Source organism: Calonectris borealis, chromosome 1 (genome assembly GCF_964195595.1).
Source record: "Calonectris borealis chromosome 1, bCalBor7.hap1.2, whole genome shotgun sequence".
Taxonomy (NCBI): Eukaryota; Metazoa; Chordata; class Aves; order Procellariiformes; family Procellariidae; genus Calonectris; species Calonectris borealis.
Window position 1 is genome coordinate 23,150,470 of NC_134312.1, and position 17,680 is coordinate 23,168,149.

Below are 17,680 nucleotides of genomic sequence, written 5' to 3' on the forward strand. Positions count from 1 at the left end.
ATTATGAGATTATTAGGCCTTTTAAGTTACGTCATTTTCTCAAGAAGAGAACGGCAATTTAGAAATCCTTCAAGGAGGATGATTTTCAGAGGCTGGGTGGCTCATCATCTCCTGAAAGTGCAGCTCCTATAAGTTATAATTCTTTTGCATAACCATCATAAAGGCAAGTCAAAATCAGTACCAGTTGCTGAAATTGCATCATTACTTCTCCATCAGTTAATTGTCCATGCTGCCATTATCACATTAATTAGTACCTGAGATACTGACTCTGTCAGACATGAATACATTTGTGCTAACAGTCATTAACAGGCTCTTTGCACATTAATGACAGCACACCAAAACTTTAAGAGTCAGGAAGAAGAACTCTGTAAGAAAGCATTAATTTTTAATGCATATTAAGATTGCTGCAAAATGCTATACTTTTGCATCCAGCTAAACATGAATTCAACCTTTTTTTTTTTAAAAAAAAACCCAATAAATTCCTTTTATAGACATTTTTGGGGAAAATACAAAATCACACAACGTGTTTCACCTGCTCAATACAGTAACACAAGTAGCTACCTACCAAGAACTACACTCTCAGCTTTTGGCCACTGAGAACACGGCAGATTTCGATAGACTTGGTCTATTATCTTTTCCTTTACTTGTGATATAGTATCACAGTTCAGCACTTTCACAGGTATGGAATCAGTTCCTCCATCTTGTACATATACATTTACTGTCTGTAAAAAAAAGAAAGTACACGGTTATTAAGACAAATCAGCGCCGAATTACCTCTGAATGTGTTTTTCTGGGCAGTGTAAATGCAAACAATATCTAAAATTCACTGTGCAATGATTATTGCACAGCAGTACATATTTGCAGTGGGAGTATGGATTATTTGAGGGATCCTTCGCTGTTATGCAGCCAACGGGCTATGGTAAATTCCAGCTAACTCCTCTCACTATGCCAAAATAGAAAAGATGCAGAATAGATTTACTCATGTCTCATATACTACTATTATTGAGTCTTGGGAATTTATTAAAGAGGGATGCACAAGAACAAAGCAGCTGGACCACTGACTAGTTACATGCTTCCAATATAGCCTGATAACCTGGAACATTGAAAAGCACAAGTAATGCAGTGCCCAAACTTAAGGAGTTCCCAATAATCATTTGAGCTGCACTTTGCTAAACTCCTGGAATATTGTGTGCTTTTGCCTTCCTTTATGCTGTCTTCATGGTTATGGTTTTACTTCTCAAGTCGAGCGGACTAGGTCTGTACATATGGTGATTTAACATGGCTCAACTGATAAGCAGTGGCTTGTTCAGCTCCCGTAACTTTACCTCCTGTGAACCAACTGTTCATTAGGTATATATAAATATGCACACACACACATATATATATGTATATATAAAAGCCATTTATATCATCTTTGGTATTCAAAGACTTCATTTACTGCTTACTGTTGTCACAATAACTCTAATAGCTCCAGGAAATATTCCTAAGTAGTTTATGCTAGTTCTAAAATATTACTGTTTTCTGATAGTATTGACATGTTTTTTTTTAACGTTAAAGAGAATTTCTTGAAAGCCTGTAATTTGCTAAATCTAGAGTGTTTTTTTTAAAAGTAGCTTCGCTATATAAATGTCAGATTTAATACAAGCAAAAGCAAATGAGAAAACGATGGCCAGGAAACCTCCCCAGAAAGAAAAAAACCACCAAAACCAAAGAGATGTTATAAAAAGCCTTTTTCTTTCACTAGCTAAATCAGTACAACAGCTCAGAGGCCTCGTGGATCTTTTGCCAGTCAGGTAGCTTTGGAGACCAGGCATATCCGAAGCATCGCAGCTCTCAGATACATACGGTCCTGCCAACCATAATGCCTGAATTTGTAATCTCAAACCTCAGAAATAAACTTGCATGGCTGGTATTTTTAAACAGTGAAGAAAAGCTACGCCATACGGCAGTCAAATTAAACATGATTGCACTGTCCCTTGACAGAACTCTCAAACTAATCATGAGATTTCACCTTCTTTTTCCTATTAGCTTTATGGTAATTAGACATGATTTTGCTGCTGGTTCCGTATGCAGCATGTCAGTGTAACCAGCGATGCAAAACGGATTCATCTTTTAAATAAGAACAATTAGAGAGCAGACAACTGCTCTATACCATACTTTTCCACCGTGTCTCACTTTCGGGCAGAAGTGAACTAATGCTTTAACCTACCTTGCTGTACAAATGCTCCCTAACTGTTCACAGTTACCACAACAATGTCATCATCATGCCAAAGATCCTAATAATTTGTAGCAATAGTAACCCCCTTCATAGTCTTTCATCATACATATATATACACATATATCTCATCATCTTCCATGCACCCACAAAATCTTTGTTTGATGGGAAATCTGTAACCAAATACTGCTACTGTACAACGTTATGAAGTTTAATATCTAGCTAGTATGCTTGTTGTGCCCACATCTGATTGCATACACAAATTTTCTGCTTTCACACTGCATTCATTTAGCTTAATTGCAGGCATTGGCTTTTTTTGTGAAAAGAAACAGACTGAATAAAGAATTATTGCCATTAAGTCTTACATGATGTACAGTGCAAGTAAATTTTGTTCTCCATACACAAAAGAAAATATAACCAGCATTGCCAGTCAGCGTGGTTTCTATGGGTGGCACTTTCAGCTCAGATGAAGATGACAACTCAACTAATCCCCAAAATACCAATTGAACTCAAAATATTTCTTCTTGCCCAGCACACCCTTTTTCTCCAGGCAGTCTAGGTCACAGTCTAGTGAGTCTGTGAGTGAAAATCCTACAGCAGTCTCTTCACATCAGCCGTCCCATCAGCATCCCTTCAGAATACACAAAATGGTGATTTTTTTTTACCAGGACTTAATAAAGCTTTTTATTAAGTTTCTCTTTCCACACTGCAGATATGTCACTGCATCTTTCTCAGTTGGAGACAACCACAAATGGTTCCTAACATGTCAATAAAAGAGAAATCAGAGAGGGAAAAAAAAATCCTCTGTTGGTCTTTGAAGGACAGTCTGTGCATCTTTGATATTCATTACACTGTATCCTGAACAAAACCAGCAAGACTGTCAGAAAGGGTAAAACTAGAATTTACGCTCCCTAAACAGCTGAAGAGTGGGCTGCATCAGTTTTTTAAAAAGACAGTGAATCCATGTGCTGGAATCTGGTTGAAAAAGTGGTGGAAATTTGTGGCAGTGAACAGAATTAAGTCAAAACAGAATTCGTAATAGAAGAGAACTGGACCATGGCACTGGTGATCAGATTCAGGGGGTGGTGGAGCTCAGATGGGGAATTCCTGGGGCAGGGATGTCCACTTCATCCCACTTGAAGCGTCTAACCGGGTCTCCAGAACTGCCTGTAAAGGCAGCTCCCCTCATCACTGCAGGGAATTATTTCCTTAGGTGGAAATAAACCCCTTTCAATGCCAGTTGGGCTGCTGTCGTGGTTTTACGTTTTTAAGGCACAGTTGCCCATGTTCAGGAGAGTTTGACTCACACAGCAGTAAGTGCAGAAGTAGCTTCATAAACTGTTTTGGAGATTGCAGAGCCATCTCATGGGACTGTAGAGGAGCTCATCCTGGTATAATAATAAAATGATCCCTAAAATGATGTTTGATATGCTGACGAGCAGCAATCACAAGGGAGAAGACAACCCAAAGTTCAAGCATAACGTAGTGCAAGAATTCTGCAAAAATGAATTGCCAGTTAATTTAGATGGGAAAAGGGAAGGAGCCAAACATCCCGATCACTGTTCAGACAGACTTTGAAAATTATGAAAGGGATTTACTGAAATGGATTCCACACTGGCAGGACTTGGATTTAATGCTTAGAAGATACTTTATAGTTCTATTTCCCTGCTTGGAGACTTGCTTTTGTCAAACTATTAACAGTCCTGTGCATGACCAGAATTTCTTTGCAGATCACAGTAGTCCAGAAAAATATGTACAGAATTAACACTACAGGACTTAATTTTAAAAGAAAAAATTATTTTATAATATATTAATCATGCTCTGCTTACCAGCTGCGTATACTCTACATCATCTCCCAGTAATCCTGTGTCATTCAATGTATACTTGGCTTTCTTTAGTACAGCATCCACTGGGCCTTTTTCTACCTGATGTTTGATAGCCTTGAACAATTTATAAAGAGGCTCCCCGGCATTGTCCTGTTTAAAGGAAAGGAAATGAAATAAAGCAAAAACAAAAGATATACTCAACATGCAGCATGTTTAAATATTATTGATAAAAAACACCCCACAGGCAACAGACTTCAACTCTTACCTTGAGGTACTGATATAAACAAATAGACATCCAGTTAGACAACATTCTCTCAACAACCGTTTCAGATCTGAAAGAAAAAAAACAACCCCAGGTATGGTAAGGGTACTTAATGACAAAGTTTTAAAGAAAAACATTGCTTGCTTGAAATACAATATTTTTACATGCTTAACTGCATGCAGTCTCCTAATGCAATGATTTCCCTATAGAGTCTTGAGAGCATGTACTTGCTTTAGGATAAGTGCTTTATATTGCTCATCATTCCCGGGTACCTTCAGCTCATTACTGAAAAGCACACATCCTTTATGCAAAATCTTAAATTGGGTCTACGCTGTAAGAGCTAAAAAATTAACCCAGTTGTGCAGTTACTGGGAAATAACCTACAGATTACAAAGCTACAACATACACAGAGCAAGGTCTTCGGTAATTTATTTGGGATAACAACAGGGTTAAAAACACTAGAGCAAGCCCTCACTGAATGCACAATGCAAGCTGATTATGTGTGCTCGTTACGGAGATGATGTGTGGTATAAATGCTAGATAATTTGGAATAAAATTAGATTAAAAAGTAAATGAAATATTCGGTATTGTATTTTGAAGTAAGGTAGATGTTTCAGTAATCTTGATGCAGTTCTGCACTACATTATTTGAGTAAGGAAATCTGTTGCCAGCAGTCCTGCCTGTGCCTTCCACAGCTATTCCTGGTGAGCTTGTCTTCCTAATATGCTTGGGCCAGGCTATTTCTGACTTTCACGGATAGTTGGCTTTTTAATACAGTCACACTGCAAAAGAAATACATTTACAGAAAACCAGAGAACTACAGAAAATATGGCAATCATTCAAACCTTCTTAGCATCAGCTTTGGGTTTTTGGCCACAACATACTGCTCCATCAGTTCTAAGAACAGCGTCCTCATGATGTCAGTGTAGTATTCTAGTTTTCCATGTAAAGCAACTGTCAGTAGAGATGCAAAATACACTTTAGCTCGAGCAGAGAACTCCCTTTGGTTTTCCAGCGTGTGAATAAACTGAAATAGAAAACAAATGTAAAATCAAGTCAGATGACAGGTTTCTGAAGAACCTCAACACTTTGTCTGCACTAAGAAAACAAGCAATATTATTTTTAAATTAATCTCCTAAGCACAGAATGGAAAAGTTTTCAGAAGTTTGAAAAAAATACTTATAAGAAAATGTTGCCTATAATTTGTTTTTAGATACACACACAGTGTACTGGACTAACCCAAGGAATGCTTATATACTTTAACTGAAGCCTTATCTAAAAAGGATGCTTTAATTAAATGAAAAAAGGTGTTCTGTGACAATTTTTTAAAGGAGAAAATCAACTCCCCTCTCCCCCAAATTCCCAGTCCTTTCACATCAAATTACAAAGACACCAATCTAGGTAAACCTGGGAATGCGCTCTCATCTGCCTTAAACTGTAATGCTACCATTAACTAGCTCAGCACTGGAGCCTCATTTAAAAAAGGAGAAAGAGTTAGAAGCCTAAATCTATATTTAGGTGTCTGACAATCAGCCTCTGTTTTTGAGAGTGAGCAATTAGAAGTCTCTTCAGAGCTGCTGTGAGCACTCATCAATCTCGATGAATAGGCCACTTGAGGAGCCTCTGCCCCTCTGGGACAGAGATCCAGCAGATGGCTCCCCACAGGTGACTCCTGTGATGAACCAGGATGGAATCAGCATTCTCTCTTAAAAGGATAAAACAAACTTGTAACAGCAGTTTTTATGCCAGATTGGGTAATATCTGTTTGCTTACAGCCACTGCAATGTTGACTAACTCCATACTACGTGACCTGGCACAGAAATATGATCTTGCCTCTCTGCCCCACCAGGAAGCTCTGGCTGTGATGCCACATATCTGCAGCGGTTACCGTGGAACCAGAACTGTATGAGAATCACTTATTTTTAATGATTTTGGTTCAGTTGTGCTTGCAAACCTACTGTCTTGCACACACAGGTATGCCTAGCTAAGAGACAGGGCAAATCTACTTCGGTACTCACATTAATGAGAAATGATTTGCTATTGAGAAGGTTGGAGAACTGGTTCAAGGCCTGCTCCACAGTCTGCCGCCTGGCCTCAGGAATATCCAGCTTCCCCGTAATCATCACGTCTTTCTCTCCGTCTTTGGAGGGCAAGAAGAAGACTCTGTCCGTGTAGGTTTTGTAGTCCAGTACTGGAATTCCAGCTTCATTGATATCATTTGTCTGATCCTCCATCTCTATCATTAGATCTGGAATATGCAATTCAGTTTAAAGGTTAATTTAAAAAAAAGCCTGCAGCTTTTTTAGGCAACACGATCTCTTTGGGTGCCTTGTAATGGAGAAAAAGCAACTCAACACCAAAAACTCTATTTCATCTCACATTTTCTCTTGCTATTTTTATGAACTATCCTGTTAACTACGACCACAGCTAATCCTGTGGTGACAGGAGGGTAACTGCCTTTACCACAAATGGTTTCCTTGTTGCTGCCTATCTGAAAAAGGGCCTTAATGGACGTCTGGGTGAGTTCATATATACGAATGTAGGATTGTAGCACAGAGCCAAAAAAAGACACCACAATATTGTTTTCTTAGGGTTTTTTTTTCAGTGCACATTCTATTCCCTCTCAGTCTAGGTAGTGATAAAAGTTCTTTTAAAAAACACACAGCAATCAAGGAAAGAAAGGTTTAAAGTGTAAAACACGCAAATTAATTGGAAGGAAGGGGATGGCAGGAAGGAAGAAGGTTAAATGGTTCATTGGAATTGATGGAAACATTTCTGTGGGACTCAAAAGCTCTGAAGTTCTTAAAAGTGACAACAGTTAGGGAATCATCCTTTGGAGCAGCTATTCTAGCTGAAGGCTTTCCAATTACCCAGTATTGCTGATTGACTAGAATACCATGTTGATTAATATAGTGACCTATTGTCTCAGCAATTTTATTGCTCTTGTTCATTTATTTACCTCTTTGTTTTATAGCATTCAGCAAAGCTGAGGGAGAAAGCATCTTGTGGTTTCCACCTTTGTGGTATTTGTACTTCCTCCCTGATGTCCCTTTCCTTGGCTATCTTTGTTCCCACGTATTTTAGGCTGTCTGCACTTTGTGTTGACATTACACTTTCACAGTATGGATCCAGAACGTGTTTTGACTTCAGTGTTTCATTTTACTGTCAGCCAAGATGGATGCAGTTTAGGAACTGGATTACTCCTTGGATGTGCATTCTACTTCCCCAGTGTTTGTGCTTGGTGGAGCAGAGAGGAAACCTTCAACCCAACACGCAGCAGGAGTCTGTAGCCCCCTGCTAGAAGTGTCAGCAAGAGAAAGGCACCTTCTCCTTTCAGAAATGGGTATGAAGTTCCATGGGAGAGGTGGTGAGAGGGAAGGCTGTTAACCTTGATCGATCCTCTCACAGTTCAAAATGCAGTTTGAAATGAAGCCCATTTGGGAATAGTTCTTGGTTCAAACATTTGCTTCTGTTTGTGTCCAGAACCTGGAAGGAGTTGGTTTTCCAGAGAAAGCAAGCTGGTACAAGAAAAGAACATCCTGTCCCAGAAATGCCAGAAAAACAAGACTGGGAGAGGCTTCCAGCATGGCTGAAATCTTTGAGATACCCTGAGCTTCTTAAATTAGTTTGAAACTCTAACATGAAATTGCTGTTCAATTCAATCCTGCTTTTTAGCCACTGTCAATACGAAATAATCTGTTTCTCTTTAGAAATAAAACGTGTGGGTTTTTTTAGTAGAGATTATTTCAACATGACCCAACAGCAAGTATAATTCAGATAATGAGGTGACATTTCATGGTAATCATTTAGGCCAATATTTGCAATGTTTGCACTCAGATGTCTAATTTAAGCATTGCACTGAGTAGTTCAACATATAGAAATGCTGAGCCTTCACACCTCCCGCTGCCTTCCCTGGGATGACGCCTCTACATTTACACAGAACAATTAGCTAGCTCCTCAAATCATGCTTAAGGTTTTCCCCTGATAAACAGGGCAAAATGCTATTTCTTTCCCGCGAGCTTGCCAAATTATCCCTTTGTATGCTGATTGCTGCAAATAAATTTTGCAGCTCTGAAAACAATTTTTAATGTGCATATTTGGCACACACAGCCATTGTGCTAAATACTAAGTGCACGATTAGTCACTGTAAAATATTCTTTCCTCTGTATCAATGGCCACTCACATTAATGGCTATAAGTAACCCCAATCTCAACTAGTTTCTATTTCCCAGTTGCTAACTCTGTGCTTCCTTTAGAGTAAAACTATCCTTTTTTATATTAAAGTCCTTTAATAACCTCAGCTCCCTATTTTATTTTATTTATGGCTTTCATATATGATAACAAAATATCTGCTGTATGTCAGTGTCAGTAGTCAAGACTACGAAGATCCACTAATTATTTATGCCCAGAAGACAGTTTTAGCAAGCTAGCACCATTGCTCCAGCCCATCTCCTGATTGCTCAAGAGGACCCACAGGAGTGCAAATATCTGTCATACCTGTGAATTCCTTCTTGCACCGGTCTCTGACACTCTCCTCCAGGCCTTCAAGTTGTGATTTAATTTTTTCATACTCTCGTTCTGCTTGTTGGCTCTTGCGTCTTTATGGAATAGAGGTAAGATTTTAAGAGAGTTACAAACTGCAAAAGTAAATATAATTTGCAACAGCTCTGAGCGGGAAGCCAAAGGACTGGAGGACATTTTCCTGGTTTTGATTTCTTTTTAAACACTGACAGCAGAAAGAGAATGGAGGAGGAGAACAGCAACAGTGGACCAAGTCCTCATTCTGTGTAAATCAACCTGGCACCATCACAGGCCTGCTGCTTCAAAGCACCCATGGGCCAGTGATTTAAAATCCAATAAGCAGTAGCTACAAATGCTTTCAATCACATATCAAGTACAGAAACTCAATTTCTATGTACTGAACAAAGATTGCTTGCAACACGTCCTGCACTGGCTCTGAGCCACCCAGGAGTGTGTCTGGGACTGAACTGAGAAGGTTGCAGGAGGTCCACGAGAACGTCAGTGCTGTACAGCACATACTTCAGCATTGCTTTGGCTATATTGATATGCACCATAAGAGTGAAATCCACCCCCTCCTGAGGGACAGTATGAGGCCCTCATTACTAACCTCAAAATTGGGCTAAGTAGGTCTTAAGTGAAACACAGACATTGTTCTGGCCCTTTGTGAAGCATGAATTTCACCATTAATCATGAAATTTGTGTGTGGGTAATACTTATCTCGGCTGGAAAGGCCAAAACGACCCCTTAGCCAAATCCATCCAGCTCAGACCTACAGTGCTGACTGTAGAGACAGCATAAACGCTGATGGATATGTATACAGAATAAGTTATCTCCTTCACAAGAGGCACTTTAGCCGCCATTTCAAGAATGTATGTGTGCAACTCAGTCTGCAATTGTGCACTTGGCAAGCCTGGGAGCAATTGTTGTGCTTATGCATAAAGGACGGGCTGGGCTGACTGACACCAAGGAATTTGGTGTGCGTGAGAGGAATACATTGGTGCTCATACATACTTCCAGCTGTAACTGCCTTTCTTAACTCCGCAGCTCATAAAAAAGATGAAGATAATTTCTGTAGACTGAGCTGAAAACAATCAGGTAGTACTTTGAAAGCTTTAGGACAGCAAAAAAACCTATTAAAGGAACTTACCTGTAACAGATGATAGAAATTACGATGATTGCTATCATAGGAATCAGTACCAGTGGCAAAATAACATTCAGTGGGATGTCACTCACACGTGTATCATATTCCACCCTTCCGAGGATCCATTCCCGGAGTCCAAATTTCACCTAATTAGATAAGCACAGACATTTGTCTCAAAAAGTGCAAATGGACAGTGGTTCACTTCTGAGTTGCGCTCTAAATTCTTAGTAATTCTCACTAAGTGAATTTCTAGCTCAAACTGCCAAACAAAGGAAACATTTCTGAATATTTTATACTGAATTTAGGTCACTAGCACGTTATTCCATGAAGTAATTTTATTTTGCTCAGCAGAAGAAGTAAAATCCCCAGCCTGTCTAGCTACAATTTTACATTCCTATGTAATGAAGGTAGAAGGCATTTGGCAGCTTGGGACCGCTCTCTACGTGTGACGTCTTCTAGACAGCAGGCAGAAGCTGGAGGAAGAAAGAACTGCAAGGAGCTTCTTCACGGTACTATAACAACTTTGGAGAACAAATTACTTCAATTAAGAAGCACTGTATCAGTGTCACTTACACATGATATTAAATTCTATTGAAAAAGTAACGTACAATGAATTCAGGAAGGTTATTGATGGTATCTCTCTTCTGCCGTTTCTTTGGTTGAGGCTGTACTTCTGGTGGCTCACAATATAAGTCCGTTTCAGTTAGTGTTTTTATGTTGCAGGGCTCATCACCCACAAAAGCCTGGGCCTCGTCTATCGTCATGGCTTTGTTCAGGTTACTGCCCTAGACAGAAAATACAAGGCTAAGTCATCATCGCGAAGTCTTGGGAGACAAGAAGTCCTGAGCTGCAACTTCCCATTTGGATCATTTGTAGCAGCAGATGTGATTTGTACTGCAGTGTACAGAAGAGCAGAGTGGTTGGGAATTATGCAATGCCTCTCCTTTCCTTCCTGGTGCGAAAAGAGATGTCCCCTCCAGTCCTTGGGAGCTCTATGGCAGAGGGCATTTCCAAATGCCAGGCTCAGCAGGAGGGGCATCCCTGGGAAACCCAAAGTATCGCTAAAAAGATAGCAACTATCTTTGAGAAGGAGAGGGGGGAGGAAAGGGGAGCTGACAATGTTCATCATCTAGCAGAGGTAAGGGACTCTACCACGCATTTTGGGAATGGTACCAAACAGCTTTTAAGGGTTCGAGAAAGGAAGGAAAAATTCCATACATGCTTCAAGGACAAAATGAGCAACCACCACCTCTTGACAAGTTTACCTTTGCATTAATAAGTTTGTTGACTTGTTTTTTGATGCCATCTGTGAAATTTTCAAAGGTTGGGTCTGCAACATAGGCAAAGGAGTGGCTCTCATTTTTTACAACCAAATGATAATGATCCATTAGAATAATAGTGGTAATGTTATAGTTTTCTGGGTCTTCCAGTATGGGTGGGGAAGAAAAAACCACCGTGGTTTCATTGAGTCTTGTAACAAGCTTTCCATCAAACTGTAAGAAACAAGACAAGAAGAACATGCACATTTTAGAGTTTGACGCGTTCCTGTACATAACTGTTGATAACTTTAGATTATAGAAATAAAACCACTGGATTTAGATCCTCTCCATACAGTAGAAATAACATAGTGTGAGGTATTTTCCGAAAAGAAAATGAAACAAATTTGTTGATCGGAATAAATTGCTTGGTTCATTATGTTCTAGCAGCTGCCTGCAGAAAAAGCTTAGGCTACAGATCAGTTTCCATTGCCTCCAAATTCTGTGGCTACACCGTGGACCACACTGGGCTGATATCATTAAATTGCTCTAAGATTAAGAGGTTAACATGGCAGCTTTAATCCAGATCATCTTCTGTACCATTAAGTATCTCAGGTAGATTCTTTTCTACCAACGCTGTAAAATACCTCGCTGAAATTCAATGCAATTACTAAGTGAAATTTCAGAATAAAATTTACCAATTGTCAGTCAACTACTCAAGGTAACAACTGAGTTAACCTGTCCTCCATCCCCAGTTACACAAATGTTTTTATCCTAGAAACTCCTTCAGTCATTCAGTAACATCAACCACAGCCAACAACACTAATAGGAACCCTCAACATTTCTTCTATCACCATCTCAGTTTCTCACTTTGAGAAATGCAATTTGATAGCTTCTCCCCCACATTTCTGATATTGCCATACAAGTGGAAGCAAAACAAAAAGTTTCTAGTCTTAACCAAGAATGTGTGCTCTACGTAATGCCTATTTAAGCTAACGTGCTGAGAAGATGCTGAGCACACATAAGGAAGGGGGTAAGAAATGTTGATAAACACTGTCAAGAATGCTAAATAGAGTTTAAGATTGTCCTGGCAGTTAAGGTTATCAAGATAACTATGTTTTGCAGTTTATGGCCTAAGAAATGCAGGTGGTTTTCCTCTTAAAAGTCTTTAAGGATAGGGTTCTGACGGACCCAAATCCAGCTGGCTTTGGCATATTCTAAAAGTTGAATCATGCATGTAATAAAAAACATGCACATTACCAACTCTATATGGATCACGAAACAGTCTTAAATTGAAGAGCTAGCCTTAGAAAAAGTCTTATAGCGTTCTTACTGGAAGATCACTTTTAAGGCTTCAATCATTGCATTAAATTGTGATCTTCATTAGAAGAGTGGGAAATTGAGGCTATTGGTAATGTCAGTTCTTCTTAACATGAGATGCAAGAAGGGTTTGTTTGTTCTTTTTTGAAGTTATTCTTCACAACTTTTTGTGAACATGCTATAGGTGGAATATGCATGAAGCAATAACGAAAAGAAGACTTGGTTCATTGAAAATAAAAGGCACTGACTGTGCAAAGCTGAGTACTCAGCATTGTCTGGATTTGGGTCCTGTTTCAGGCAAATCTCTAAAGCTTGCAAGGGAAGAAGGAGGAGAAAGATAAAGAAAAAATAAACACTTTCAAATTCAGGAATACATCCACTTTACCACTCGACGCTTAATTCCTCTATCCTTGTTCATATTGAATTTAAATAATTTTAAAGCGGAAGATTGCAAGGTACGAGTGAATGTAAGTCAAGATGGTAGAAGTAGGCTCTTCTTCCACAGAAACCCTGAACAGACCCAGAAATCTGTTCAAACCTTATTCCACTCCAAGCCCAGTGAAGTCCAGTGGGCAAACTTAATGGATTTTTTGAAGAGATTATATGTTATGCATCCAGTGTGATGCCTTTGCGGGGAAAGAAAGAAAATTACCCTTTTGAGATTCAGTTTCCCTGCTTCTGGACGTTCTGCATATACCACCAACGAGAAACTCTGGATGAGTTCAAAGCCGGTTCCAGTTACTGTAATATTTCTCCCTCCACTGAAAGGTAGAATTAAAAAAGAAGTCAAGTCATTGGCAAACTACCACAGCTATAGACTGCTTTATCCTGCACTGTAACTGCTTCCACTGAAAACAGCTACCTAATGCTTACATGACAATTAGATATCCTACACAGAGGACTTCTGTTAAATCTATCGATGACCACAGCATTTAAAAGCAGCAATGTCAACTTCAAACTCGTTTTAAAACAGCAGAATAAAAAAGTACAAATTGCTTTGTCAGTATTTGTGGCTGCTCATTGATGCCTATCTTTGTATGCTTTACTTCTCCAGTGTTTTTGTTAAAATCACTCCACCTACCACACACAGAGAGACAAAGGTGAGAGTGTATTTTCCACAGGTCTGTAGGGACCTGGCTTTTTATTCCCTTTCATTTGCAACACATTGTTTAAAAAATAATGCATTCACATAAGAAAAAGAGTTGCATGCAAGTTGCCAGTGGGAATTAAAGTCATCGAAGTAACATGGATTTAGAAGGATAGCAATCCTCAAAGCAATCCATTAAAGTAAGCTTCAGTTTATACAGAGGAAAAAAAGAGGCCTTTTAAATTCCCTACGGTAAATCACTATTGATCTGCCAAAAAAACCCTTCAGGCCCCAAAACCACCCAAACCAAAATCAAAAGCAAACATTAAAAACAAATCCTATTTTACATAAGTGAGTACTCAATATTCAACGAGGCAGGTACCAATTTCTCCATGAGAAGTCACAGCCAATTTTATTTTTAATGTCCTATTTGTAAGGTCAAGATCTTACACTTCTTTTTACTGAAAGAAAGTGGAAACATCATGATCTCTTTCTGCCAACTGTTCCCCACTAGGCAGAAAGACCAGAATATGAGGGAACAGCAGAGATCAACATGAGTCAAGGTCACAAGTTTGTCCCTGTATCGGTCACAGAATGGCTCTCACACCAGAGGTATGCTACGAGGACATTTATACAGACCATTTGCCATTTTGCTACAAATATAAGAGTGGCATACATTTCTTTGGTTTCACAATTAGTACTAGGTGAGCTTTTTTCCAGAAGGAGCAGCTACCAGATGGGGTGTTAATGAGTACCACCACAGGAGAGAGCATACGTTTTAAAAGCCTTATTGAACCTTGATCTAGATTTCCTAAAGAGATACTTTTTTCCCTCATGGGATAAAGAGATGACAAGCCATAACTTTCCTCTCTTTCCAGCTTACTTATTAAAAGCTAAACAGAAGAACTGTTAGAAAGCTTTTATATCATTTTCAGATGATCTCTCCTTTAGACAGGATAAGGATTTGTGAGTAACACAAAGATCATGTTGTCTGACATCATGCTGAAATGCTTCAAATCTCTTTCTTTGAGACATCTTCATTTAAAAGAAGCTCATTACCTTTTCCGGTTTCAGGATTTACCTTTGAAGTGGGATTAAAGTTTGGAGGTAAACAAAATACTTTCAAACATCAGCTGCAGTTAAGAAAGATCACAAACTTTACGTATCTAAATGTGTGCGTGGCTAGAGTACAGGAGTTTTTATTTCAAACAGTTCTATAGGTAATAGGTTTATTACATATTACACATATTTTAACCCAATTGTAAATGTAGTTATGACAAATATTTCATTACCTGCTGAAGCTATTTACTGGCAGGAACTTGGTGACAGTAGGATTCTCACTGTATGAAAACAGCTTTGGTACACTAACTGCCATGCCCCCATAGTCCATTGTGACTTCAACAGCTTCAACTTTGCTATTAGGTCCTGTAATACAAACGATCTCGTCTCCAAATTCAGTGCTAGATTGTAGAAGAAAAAGAAGAGGCAACATCTTCAGTTACTAACATTATGGTGATTTGTATTCTTTATGGTAGTACCCCAGAAGCAACAAAAAAAGGGCTCTATTTTTGCTAGGCACTGAGTAGTTACGAGAGGAGAAAACTCTTTCTCCAGATCACTTAGGATCCTTAAAAAAGATACAGGATATGAAAAGGAATAGTGTACAAACACAAGAACAATGCAATGTCAGCACGTGTCATGTCATTTCATTCTTTGGGGGGAGAGAAGGGCAGCAACTAACAAAAGGAAAAATAAGTGAGAGGAACAAGCCAAGGGGCTTTTATATGGAACCACTGAGGAGATGCTGAGTGAAAGCATGGGCAGGTTTGGAGCAGCCAGTCAAGCAGAGAAAGCCGAAACTGGAAAATTCTTTGGATATCTGAGTTCTCCCACTTTGGTTGTTTTTACAGCTGCCTCTTCCAGCTGGAGCCTCTGAGAGAGTTTCTGTCTGAACGTTACGTGCAGAGCTCCATTGCATGGGATGAGTCACGAAGAGATAAGACAATGGATTTGTGTAATTTCTAGAGGCCAGAAAAGGTTGGTGCTTTGTTAGGATAGAGGTCTGTATTGTTAATTACTCAGGGTACTTACACATTGCAAGGCTGGCTACCAACTGAAACTTGAACATCTTTCTTGGAACCAGTGGCCAGGTTTGTACCACTGATGGTAAGTGTGGTTCCACCAGCTTGTGGACCGCTTTCAGGTCTGATTCCAGAAGGATGAGGTTTCTGCAAAGAGAAGATAGTCAAACTAATTAGGAAAATTAAAATAAAATTTACACCAGTATTAATTGGTATAATAGCTAATAGAATATTACTAGAATATTTAATATTACTACCTGAAAAATTGTAAAATTAAACTAATGATGGACAATTCTTCTAAAATAAAACAAAATCCATGCTGAAGTAACAGATGATATGAATGTATTTATGTTTTTTCCATACTGTATTTTACAAGGCTTTATATGAATTTAAATTCCCTGCAATCCATTCCAATATGTAGAGTTAGCTGCCGTTAAGTTTGTCAGAGCTTCCTGTTGGATTTCCTGTTTTTATACTTATTTTAAGATTTCTCTTTTCCGTATGGATGAGCCTACCTTCATTTTTCCTTACCCTTTCTTACATTCTGCATCAGCTACAGGAGAGACAGAGCAAGGTTTCCAAAACTAGTACCGAGCAGAAAAAATATTCAGATTCCATTTGTCTCTTAAGGCTCTTAATTGTAGTATAATTGTTATCCCTTTCTTGAACAATGAGCTTGCAAAGTAGGAAAATCAGAAAACGCTACAATTTTCCTTGTGCACCTAGAACCTTGGAGAGGATTCTTAAAATCAATTGAAACAAGCAGACATGCTTGGAATTGTTATGAAATTTGTTGGAAATTTAAATTTCTCAAATAAGTTCCCTCCTTTTGTTCTCAATTCAGTCTTTGTTTCCATGATTGTATTCCGGGAGCTATGACAAATACTGTAAATTAACAGTGAGGGCTTTTCATGAACAGTGCGATTTAATTACTTCATCTCTAAGTAGGCCCTGCTTCCAGATGAGAAAAGCATCCTTATTCAGGACAACACTGAAGCTGCTGAATCCAGAGGATGACCGAAGCCACGCAAGCTGCATGAGATGGGTTACCAGCCGGCTCCAGGCGAGCGCTGCCTGCCAACTCCATGGCCTGGCCATGCCTGCGGGGCACGGGCTGCCGGGACGGCGGCAGACGTGCCGCAGCCCTCTCTCCGGGGCAATAGCTGTTGTGCGTGCAGGCAGCGAGGTGGTCCCGCGCAGCCAGCTGCCACGTGCACCACCACAGGATGCCAGGTCCAAGCGTGTGGCAGGGGCATGGCTACGAGGGACCTGCATTTGCTAAAGCATACCAGATCAATGGCTTAGGGAGGCTGTGAATAGGTAACGCCTTTTCTGATGTGTAACTGTGCTTCTGCATCCATATGAGTCAAGCAATCAGCTTATTTTCCCATCTCATGTATATTTGTAAATGATACCTGCTCTCCTCCTCCTCTTGCATAATCTTGCTAAAATGGTTGACTGATAATAAAGTCCAGGCTTGGGGCTGTTGCGTATGAAGCATATGCAAATAAAGGAAGAGCAAAGAAGTTTGAAAACTTCCCTTGCTGATGAGGGTTTCCCTGATCACCATCACACTGCACTGATCTCCCACTCTAAGGAGGAAAAGCCCTGCTCAGAAACAGAGAGCAACAAGCCCACACCTTACTAGTCATACAGTAAGAACCTTTTCCCCGTGTCATTTTGCTCAGGCACAGACTGCCATCTCTGTGACGGCTTACAGCTACAAAACCAAGAGCCCGCGCATGGCAGGGAGGAGGGGGACTGATGTATCACAGTTCGGTTCAAAGCTCAGTGAGCCATCGACAGGTTTTTAACAAGCAGCACCATAAAAATGCACCCAATTGACCTCATGCTTACTTTACAAATTTGTTTTATTGAGGCACAGATATTATAGAAACGCGAAGAACTCGTACATGCTGTGCTTGTTTTATACTTTCATGTCTGAGCAACATCCCTCCCTGATGAAGGAATG

General features: G+C 39.6%; 1 protein-coding gene across 1 annotated transcript in view; it reads right to left on the reverse strand.

Moving 5' to 3' along the window:
* Positions 1 to 17,680, reverse strand: part of PLXNB2 (plexin B2) — a 259,107-nt gene that overhangs the window by 16,787 nt on the left and 224,640 nt on the right. The window contains exons 19-30 of the mRNA XM_075146634.1: positions 15,719 to 15,855; positions 14,920 to 15,087; positions 13,193 to 13,301; positions 11,230 to 11,457; positions 10,573 to 10,749; positions 9,971 to 10,110; positions 8,800 to 8,900; positions 6,322 to 6,551; positions 5,149 to 5,330; positions 4,307 to 4,373; positions 4,045 to 4,191; positions 566 to 722 (exon numbers count right to left, since the gene is read on the reverse strand). Coding sequence (XP_075002735.1) covers positions 566 to 722; positions 4,045 to 4,191; positions 4,307 to 4,373; positions 5,149 to 5,330; positions 6,322 to 6,551; positions 8,800 to 8,900; positions 9,971 to 10,110; positions 10,573 to 10,749; positions 11,230 to 11,457; positions 13,193 to 13,301; positions 14,920 to 15,087; positions 15,719 to 15,855 — 1,843 coding nt within the window. The remainder of the gene's footprint in view (positions 1 to 565; positions 723 to 4,044; positions 4,192 to 4,306; positions 4,374 to 5,148; positions 5,331 to 6,321; positions 6,552 to 8,799; positions 8,901 to 9,970; positions 10,111 to 10,572; positions 10,750 to 11,229; positions 11,458 to 13,192; positions 13,302 to 14,919; positions 15,088 to 15,718; positions 15,856 to 17,680) is intronic.